Source organism: Euphorbia lathyris, chromosome 7 (assembly GCF_963576675.1).
Source record: "Euphorbia lathyris chromosome 7, ddEupLath1.1, whole genome shotgun sequence".
Taxonomy (NCBI): Eukaryota; Viridiplantae; Streptophyta; class Magnoliopsida; order Malpighiales; family Euphorbiaceae; genus Euphorbia; species Euphorbia lathyris.
Window position 1 is genome coordinate 77,394,556 of NC_088916.1, and position 10,499 is coordinate 77,405,054.

At 37.6% G+C, this 10,499-nt stretch overlaps 1 protein-coding gene across 1 annotated transcript; it reads right to left on the bottom strand.

The window, feature by feature from the left end:
• Positions 1–737: 737 nt before the first annotated feature.
• LOC136200482 (uncharacterized) lies at positions 738–1,433 on the bottom strand. The gene has a single exon (XM_065990856.1). The coding sequence runs from the start codon at positions 1,431–1,433 to the stop codon at positions 738–740; it is 696 nt and encodes a 231-aa protein (XP_065846928.1).
• Positions 1,434–10,499: the final 9,066 nt, after the last annotated feature.

The following is a 10,499-nucleotide window of genomic DNA, read 5'->3' on the forward strand; positions in this document are numbered from 1 at the left end:
TCGCCTTGACTCTCACATCTCATTATACGCCGGCCCGTCTGAAAATCCTTCACAGAAAATCCAAACGGGTCAAATTCGACAGATACTGAATTGTCAAAAGTAAACTTACGGACAAAGACTAAATTTTTAATAATATGTGGAGCATATAAAACATTTCTCAAGGCTAAAGGTGGATGTGGGTGGGTTAAGTTTGTGTGCCCTAGTCCATGGATCGGAATTGAATGTCCATTACCAACAATTATGCCATGATTATTGCTCATATTAAAAATAGACGAGAGTTTACCCTTATCAGACGTCATATGTGAAGTAGCGCATGTGTCCATGTACCATGGATTTTTCGGAGGATTGAGGCTCAGAGTGTACAAAGCAGATTCAATATCCGTAGGCTCGGAATCGGTAGCAGTATGAAAGGCCTGTTATGGGCGGGGGCCTAACAGCCCTGCATTCTGGGCCGGAAGAGGACCTGTGTAATTGCCTGTGGACCGAGCCCATGACTGAGATGGATATGGATATGGACATGGAGGGGCCTGCCAAGGAACCCAAGACCAAGAGCCCTGTTGTGAACCTCCCCAGGACGGCTGCTGCCACTGATTTGCCGAACCACCACTGCCTAGCCGGTTCGCCGGATTATTTCCACGGCCACCGCCGTTGCCGCCACCACGAGAATTATTATTATTATTCCAGTGCCCCTTTTTCTTATTCTGTCCCCAATTGCCTCCTTGAACCGGACGAGATTGTTACTGCATATACCCAAACGGATTAGCAGACGGAGGAGAAAAGGGAGAAGATCCCGCCGCCACAAAAATAGTCCCCGTCGAGGCAGTAGCAGCCTTCTTCGCTAAACCGGCCTCCTCCAATATAACCATCGATCGAGCTTGATTAAATAAAGGAAGAGGATCCTTTTGTCGAATAATAGTGCCGATACAATTATATGCTTTAGTGAGACTCGAAACCATCTGAAGAACAAGTCGGTCATTCGACACCGGGGAATCCACATTACGGAGTTGATCCGATAATTCCTTTAGACGTTGACAATAAGCAGTGGCGGAAGAAAAATCCTTCATAAGAGTATGAGAAAACTCACGGGAATGCTTATTGTCCTGAAAGATGTCACGTAAATGATTCCACGCCTCCATGGCGATAGCATCTGGCTCAATTATCGTCTCTAACAGATCATTAGTAATGGTGGCATAAATCCACCCAAGAACCGTGGCATCTAAGGTTTCCCACTGATCTTTGGCAGCCTCATCGGAGGGAGAGGCAACGGCTTTACCATTCGGAATGATATGGTGGATAACTTTGTGGGATTTGGCAAAAACTTTAAAGAGTTCCACCCAGGTAGAATATTGAACCTTCTCCAAACTAAGAATAATGGAGATATGGTTTTTAATATTAGACACCCCAAGTGTCGGATGAAACTTGGAGTCAGTCATGATGAATAGATTAATCGAGAAGCGGAAGGTAGAGGTGAAGATTGGCCGACCAGTATAGAGAGACTAGAAAAGAAAAGGACGGCAGCTCTAGGAAGAAAACTAGGTTTAGTCTGATACCATAATAGAAGATAATCTGTTGATTATTTCTTAAGCCTAACACGGCATATATACAAATATACAAGAGTAATTTTAGGAGCTAATCTAGGAAACAAGAGTAATTTTAGGAGCTAATCTAGGAGTAATTTTAGGAGCTAATCTAGGAAACAAATCAACCTACTAATTACAAATAACTCTACAACAATATTTCCTAAAACATAATAATAACCATTCAGTTATTCTAACATAATCTATAATTTAAAAAAAATTGTGAAACGTCTTTTTGATTTTGGATAAACAATTGTATTTAGTAAACGTAATAATACATTTTAATTTTATGTTGTTTATCATGTATTGAAATACATTTTAATTTTTTTTATATAAAATGTTTTTGTTAAAAGAATTTTTATTCATCATTTCGTATAGAGTCTATAAATTATCATGACCCTTAATGTAAGTGCATTGTGCGCAAATTTTTTTTTAAAAAAAAAATAGGATTTTAATGATGTCGAGTTTTTATTTTTAATTATATTAAGCATTTAGTAATCAGAAAAATAGTGATAACTGATAGGGGCGTTTCGTCCCTATCTTTTAGCGTGGTTTACGGTCAATTTAGGACTAAATAAATAAGTTTAATTACAAAAATAAGGAGTTTTTAATAAAATAACGAAATAAAAATAAATTCTGCACTTTCGGTTAATTGTCTTCATTTTATTAAATTTAGTAAATAAAACGTCAAGCTAACTCGGCTCTCGAGAATTGTATTTCAGGTACGAGTAAGGAGCAAAATCCCACCGACATACACGGGGTTTATCAACCTCCACGCGGGGCGTGTGACATCCAGTCAGAAATAATTGCTCAATCCACAGGCACCACGTGGGACTAACCTACTGATACGCGGGGCGTATGAACATCCACGTGGGGCGTGTGACATCTAGTCAGAGATGATAAGCTCAATCATGAAAGTCAGACTGCATGGTCTTCCAAGTCAACTGCCCCTATGCGGGGCGTCCCACCTTACACGCGAGGCGTATATGGGAGTTCTTCAACCCAAAAGATCCAGGGACTCATATACGCGGGGCGTTCTTCAGGCTACGCGTGGCGTAAAAGCCTCAATTCAAGCTACTAAATCTCAGGAGCTCAACCACGCGGGGCGTATCCCAGCCTATGTGGGACGTGGTTGAGACAACAAGATCTGAATTTGGTCCACATGTAGGAATTATTGATGAAATGGGCCAATACGCGGGGCGTCCCCTACCATACGCGTGGCGTGTCATGGGAAAAATGCAGAAATAATGTATCTCCATGCTTGTATCTTATGAATTTACAATTTTACCCCTAGCTTGATGTGTATAAATAAGGGTGATTAGCACTCATTTAGACATTCAGATTTTACATAGTAAAAACTCTTCCATCTTAAGAGCTTGTTCGTTTATTCCGGCATTCCGTCAAGGTTCCGTTCCATCTTCATTCACCAAGCTCGAGAGTTCCACCTCCAAGTCCTAAGAGACGGCCTTGAGTCCGGTTAGCTAGTTCCAAGGGTGGATTCTTCTCTTTTCACTTGCTAATTAGCTTGTACTCTTCCTATGTACTAGGCTTGGTTGTATTCCATATTTACGCTTTCCATATTTATAACATATGATTTACGATTTCTTTTGCTATATACGTGTTGATGTTTGTTACTTGTTTTGATATTCGTAATTGATTATTGTGTAGGAGAACGCGATTTCCGACGCCATTCGGACTATCTTTAGGGATTCATATAGGTGTTGCCTTACCGGAAGTGACGCACCGGAAACCGTAGGAATTGACAAGCCACGGAACTTACGGGCCCTAATTTCTAATCCCAAGCATTAGACACGCCTTGACTAGGAACCACGTAGTCTAAGTACTTTACGGGTCGGTCACACTACACGTAGTCGTCATTGCAAGAGTAAATCATTAACCGTATATATTGGGGGTCATTGTTTATCATATTTATAACTTATCACCATCCATATCACTTCGTAGAGTTTTCGTTATATAAATCTGTCTCACTTATAGTTAGGAGTAGTTTGTAGTTGTTTCCCAAATCAACTCAAAATATTCACCACTTAGATAACGTATAAAACCGAGTCGTTTAATACTTGTAGTTATAAATCCCGTGGATTCGATATCCGGTCTTAACCGGATTATTACTTGATACAACGGGGTACACTTGCCCCTAAGTAGTAGCGTCTAGTAGAGATAGAGCATTTAGGAAGATCACATCCATAGTCATAACGAACTTATCATAATAAATATTTCATAAGCTCTACCTAGGCGCCACGCCCATCAATAACATCAAAATTTTAAATCATCGGGTGTAAATATTTAAATTTTGTAAAAGAATGTTACATATAAGTGTTTCAAAAATCAATGACATCATAATACAAATGCAATAAAATTTCATACTTTAATGGAATAAAGTGTAAAAATACTCTTAATATTAAAAATAATTTTATTTTTAACGTGTAAAATAATATAATTTTATCTTTAATATTGATAGGTAAAACCTGGCTCGATAAAATTACAACACGGAATTGGAGCTGCTGGTTACAGGCCTGCCTGCAATCGTTAAACCCGGACGATTTCCGGAAAGCACTGATCATAATTTGGTGGATTTGATTTCGAAGGAACCAGTTTGTACATGAGAAAAAATGGATATGTTCTACAACTCTTCTTAAGAAAGTTGCTGATTATCTCCGCAGTTTGGAAAGTATCTCGCGAAGCTCTCAGGACGGAAGTCCTAGCAGTTCTGGCCTTCAACTTACGAAAGTGTGGTATCCACCTCAGAACGGTGTCGTAAAAATAAATTGTGATGCTAAATTTGGGGATAATGGCCGCACGTGTAGGGCAGGCCTAATTACTAGGGATTCCGAGGGCTTAGTCATGGCTACCGCGGGGATTCCGTTAGCGGTGTGCAATACAGTGGAAGAGGCAGAACTGTTAGCAATCATGGAAGCCTTGATATTTGCTAGAGACTGCAGGTTCAATAGGATTGTCGTGGAATCAGACGCAAAAGGGGTGATTGAGGCCCTTCAATCCCACAGATTTGTTAAAAATATAAGGACTAAGTGAGGAATTTTAATATTTTTCAGGAATAAAATTGACACTAAATAAATCCTTTATTGAATTTATTCCACTCTTACAAACACAAAGACAAAGCTTTGAAGCACCCTCACTCTCAACACCTTACTTTTTGCATCTATCTACTTATATATATATATATATTCAATACAAGGCATTTGTATGTTTATAATTGTCAAACTTAGCACACAATTTTGACTAATATTCCAAAGTCCAAATTCATACATTCATATGCATTATTTTTTATCTTCTTCTTTTTTAATAAATGCATACCTTATCTTGTCCCCTTATATCACGTGAACATGCATCTATTTTTTTTTTAAATAATATAATTAAGTTTATTAATTTTAACATACCTCCTTAAACTTAATTTTTCGTGACTCCTAATTGAGCTCTCAAATGGCTGAACGTATCATACTTCAACGGCTTCGTGAAAATATCTGCAATCTGATCTTGAGTCTTCACGTACTTCAATTTCACTTCTTTTTGCTCAATACACTCCCGAATAAAATGATACCTCGTATCAATGTGTTTACTTCGATCGTGAAACACGGGATTTTTCGCTAATGCCAGTGCAGACTTGTTATCGATAAAAATCTCTGTTGGATCATTTTGACTCATCTGAAATTCTTTTAGCAATTTTCGGAGCCAAATTGCATGACACACACATGAAGTTGCAGCAACATATTCAGCTTCACAAGTGGACAACGTCACAATCGCCTGTTTCTTCGAACTCCACGTAAATGCAGTATCACCCAGAAAAAATACAAAACCAGTTGTACTTTTTCGGTCATCCTTGTCACCGGCCCAATCACTATCACAGTATCCAACTAATTTGAAATCGTCAGTTTTTGAATAAAATAATCCCAAATTAGTTGTACCTTTCACGTAACGGAGAATTCTTTTTGCTGCATTCCAATGTGACACAGTTGGGGCTTCCATGTATCGACTTACTAAGCCGACTGCATAGAGAATATCCGGTCTCGTACACGTCAAATATCTGAGACTTCCAACCAAGCTTCGGAATAATGTCGGGTTGACTCTGTCTCCACCTTCATCTTTTGTCAACTTGATTCCACATTCGACTGGCGTGCTGACGGAATTACAATTTTCCATCTTAAACTTCTTTAAGATCTCATTTGCAAAACCACTTTGAGAAATAAAAATTCCGTCGTCATTCTTCTTCACTTCAATGCCAAGATAATATGACATTAAACCAATGTCAGTCATCTCGAACTCACGAGCCATTGTCTTTTTGAACTCCTCAAACATCTTAGGATTGTTCCCTGTAAAAATGAGATCATCCACATACAAACAAATAAGTAACATATCGCCATTTTTCACCTTTGCATACAGGGCATATTCATGTGGGCATTTGACAAAACCATTTTCTTGAAAATATTTGTCAATGCGACTGTTCCAGGCTCGTGGTGCTTGCTTAAGACCATAAAGTGCCTTTTTCAATTTTAGCACTTTATTTTCTTGACCTTTCACAACATACCCAGGTGGTTGCTGGATATAAATTTCCTCTTCTAGATATCCGTTGAGAAATGCGGATTTCACGTCCATTTGATGAATTCTCCACCCGTGTTGAGCAGCTACAGAAATTACCAGTCTGATACTCTCCATTCTGGCAACAGGAGCAAAAACTTCATTGTAGTCAATTCTGGGTCGTTGACTGAACCCTTTCGCCACCAATCTTGCTTTATGTCGGACAATTTCACCGTTTGCATCTTTCTTTGCTTTGAACACCCATTTAACTCCAATGGGTTTTTGACCGGCCGGAAGTGATGTCAGCTCCCATGTTTTATTTTTCTCGATTGAATGAATCTCCTCTTCCATAGCTTTTCTCCATTTTTCATCTTTCATTGCTTCTTCTGGATCTGTTGGTTCATCATTAACAAAATGACAATAAAGAGTTAATTCATCATCGAGATTTCTTGTTACATCATAGAGATCTTTAATAGGTATGAATTTTTTTGGCTTTCCGGGCGGATGTTCATCTGAACTGTCTCCATCACTCGAGGATGAACTCGAACTGGATGAGCTTGCCGATGTCGAACTGGTTACTGGTGTTGTGGCTGTGACTGTGGCTGGTTCTTCCTGATCATTGTCTTTATCCATGAAAGGATAAAAACTGTAGCTGTTTTCTTTTTCACCTATCCAATCCCAAACTGCTTCTTCATCAATGGTGACATCTCTACTGATGATGATTTTTTGAGTCTGAGGATCAAACATTTTGTACCCTTTGGAATGTTCTAAATAACCCACAAACAAATATTTCTTGCTTTTATCATCTAGCTTCTTGCGTTCTTCATCCGGTACATGGACATGAGCAACACTGCCAAAAACACGCAAATGAGAAATACTGGGTTTTATTCCGCTCCATGCTTCTTATGGAGTCTGATCCCAAACACTGACAGTTGGCGATCTGTTCAACAGGTAGACAGCACAGTCTACTGCTTCGGCCCATAACTCCTTCGGTAAATTTTTACTTTTTAACATGCTCCTCACCATATTGAGCACCGTTCTGTTCTTTCTTTCTACTACGCCATTTTGCTGAGGTGATCTGGGGACTGAAAGAAAATAACAGATTCCATGCTGTTCACAAAATTGCTTGAAAGAGATGGACATGTATTCACCGCCTCTGTCTGATCTGAGTGCTTTAATAAAATGACCACTTTCTTTCTCCACTTGGACTTTGAATTTTTTAAATGTCTCAAAAACTTCTGTTTTTTCCTTCAAAAAATACACCCAAGTCTTTCTACTATAATCATCAATGAAAAGTAGAAAATATTTATTTTTACCCAGAGACTGTGGAGTGATCGGTCCACACACGTCTGTGTGAACTAGCTCAAGTGGAGCCTTTGCTCTTGACATGGACTCCTTTGGAAAACTGGTTCTGAATTGTTTTCCAACAAGACATCCTTGACACAGTTGATGAGGCTGGTCAATATGAGGCAATCCGTTTACCATCTGCTTCTGTCCCAACTGCTTTAGTCCTCCAAAGTTGAGATGTCCGTACCGTAAATGCCAAAGCCATGGGGGACTTTGCACACAAGCTTTCAAACATTTGGCCACGTCCGTCTGAATGTTAATTGTGAACATTCTGTTTCTCGCCATGGGTACTCGTGCAATCAGCTCATTTTTCTCATTCAACAGAAGTAGTTTCCGGTCCACCATGTGAACTTCATAATTTTTCTCCAGTAACTGTCCCAAACTCAAAATATTGTTTTTCATGCTAGGAACATAATAAACATTATCAATAAACTGGTGAGTGCCGTTTTTTAGCCGAATAAGAATTATTCCTTTGCCTGTAATAGGAACCTTGGAGGAATCTCCAAATACAACATTACCGCGAACAGATTCATAGAGCTCCACGAACATCTTCTTGTCACCACACATATGGTTACTTGCTGCATTGTCAAGATACCATATATTATTTTCGCGATTTTCTTCACCTTCGTAGGTAAGTAACACAGTGCCAGTTACTTCCTCATCTTGAATATTATTGGCAGTCTCTTCTACCTCCTTAGGCGGACTCCAACATTCTACCGCGTAGTGACCATACTTGGAGCAATTATAACACTGAATATTGGACTTGTCACGTCCTTCATTCGGCCTCCAGTTTCCTCTTCCTTGACCGCGTCCTCGGCCTCTTCCTCTGCCTCTGGTGAATTGAGTGCTTCTGTCATTGTTGTTGTTGCCGTTTTCATTTCTGCCTTGATTTCTGCCACGTCCTCGTCCTCTACCATTTCCTCCTCGACCTTTTCCGCGTCCTCTGTCGGACTGACTACTTTCGCCATTTTTAAACACAGCCTTTGTTGCTAAGACTTGTTCTGCGGAATCTTCTCTTCGTTTCTCAAACCGCTCCTCTCGTGCTTGTAGTGACCCTACAACTTCATCAACGGACATTTCGCTAATGTCCCTGGACTCCTCCATAGCCACCACTACGTAATCAAAGTTTGGTAGTAGTGATCGCAGAATTTTTTCAACAATTCTGGACTCTTCAATTTTTTCTCCATACTGCCGCATCTGATTTACGACAGATTTTACTCGGGATGAGTAATCACTAATGGCCTCCGTCTCCTTCATCCTCATCATCTCAAATTCTCCTCTCAGCATCTGCAAACGAACTTTTTTAACTTTCTCCTTCCCTTGAAGAGAAACTCGTAAAATTTCCCAAGCTTGTTTGGCAGTCGTAGCTTCGGCTACTTTCTCGAACATTAATTCATCCAAACCTTGATGGATGAGAGTAAGCGCCTTTTAATCGCTTTTGCGATTTTTCTGCAGAGTATCTTTTTCTGCCTGTGATAGCGCTGCCTCGTTGGCTGGGACTACGTAGCCTTTTTCAACAATATCCCAAACATCTTGACATCCGAGTAACGCCTTCATTCGAATACACCAACTTGAATAATTGGTTTTGGTGAGCTGATGGTATTGATAAGGAAGTTTGATACCGTCTGACATTTTTTATAGGGTCTGACTGGCGGAAGACTGACTCTCGTAATATGGCTCTGATACCACTTTGTTAAAAATATAAGAACTAAGTGAGGAATTTTAATATTTTTCGGGAATAAAATTGACACTAAATAAATCCTTTATTGAATTTATTCCACTCTTACAAACACAAAGACAAAGCTTTGAAGCACCCTCACTCTCAACACCTTACTTTTTGCATCTATCTACTTTTATATATATATATATATATATATATATATATATATATATATATATATATATATATATATATATATTCAATATAAGGCATTTATATGTTTATAATCGTCAAACTTAGCACACAATTTTGACTAATATTCCAAAGTCCAAATTCATACATTCATATGCATTATTTTTTATCTTCTTCTTTTTTAATAAATGCATACCTTATCTTGTCCCCTTATATCACGTGAACATGCATCTTTTTTTTTTTAAATAATATAATTAAGTTTATTAATTTTAACAAGATTCACAGAATCCGCTTTGTTATTTTTGTACGAAGACGTTACAGCTTGGAAAACTATATTTAATTACTGCTCTTTTTCTTTTGTGCATCGGGAGGGGAATAGTGATGCGCACTCGCTTGCCCATTGGGCTAGTAATTTCGATACCCCAATTATTCTCATCGAAGATTGTCCGTCTTCGATCTGGCAAATAGTCTGTAATGACTCAATTATTCTTTCTCATTAATGAAATTACAGGTTAATCAAAAAAAAAAAAAACAAAAAACAATACGTTAAATTGGATCAATTTTAGACATTATTATAAAATAAATATATTTTGTTCATTATTCTGCATCAATTACATATCTGTTGGTTATAAAAAAAACTCATATTTTAAAAATATAATTTAATAATAGAATTAGAGATTAATATTTTTAAATTCGATAAAATATTTGAATTTTTTTATCAAATTCATACAGAATACAATAATTTTTTTATTTTTTTACATGTAATCATATTTTTGTAATTTGCTACTAATTACTGATAAAATGACACATAAAGTTTGTATGATGAACTAAGAAGACAATTTAATGAATTATTTCTCAAATTGACTCAATTTATCAACGTTATGGGATAAAACTATTATTGACTACAAACATTAAAAATAAAATTATATCATTTTAAATGTTAAAAGTAAAATTATTTTTAACTATAGATATTTTAACAGCTTATTCTCTTATATTATTAAAAAAAAGAGTGAAGTGAACTAGCATTTTAAAGATATATTATTAAAAAAGAAAAGATTTCAGTAGGGTGAACTAGGAAGTAACTCCACTTATAGGAAATTCAGTTGTCAAAGTCAACAACACAAAAGTATGATATATAAATATATTTATATTATATATTTTTTATATTTCTA

What these genes read in the sequence shown, in the direction of transcription:
- LOC136200482 (XM_065990856.1), bottom strand. Translation starts at nt 1,433, where the DNA reads ATGACTGACTCCAAGTTTCATCCGACACTTGGGGTGTCTAATATTAAA.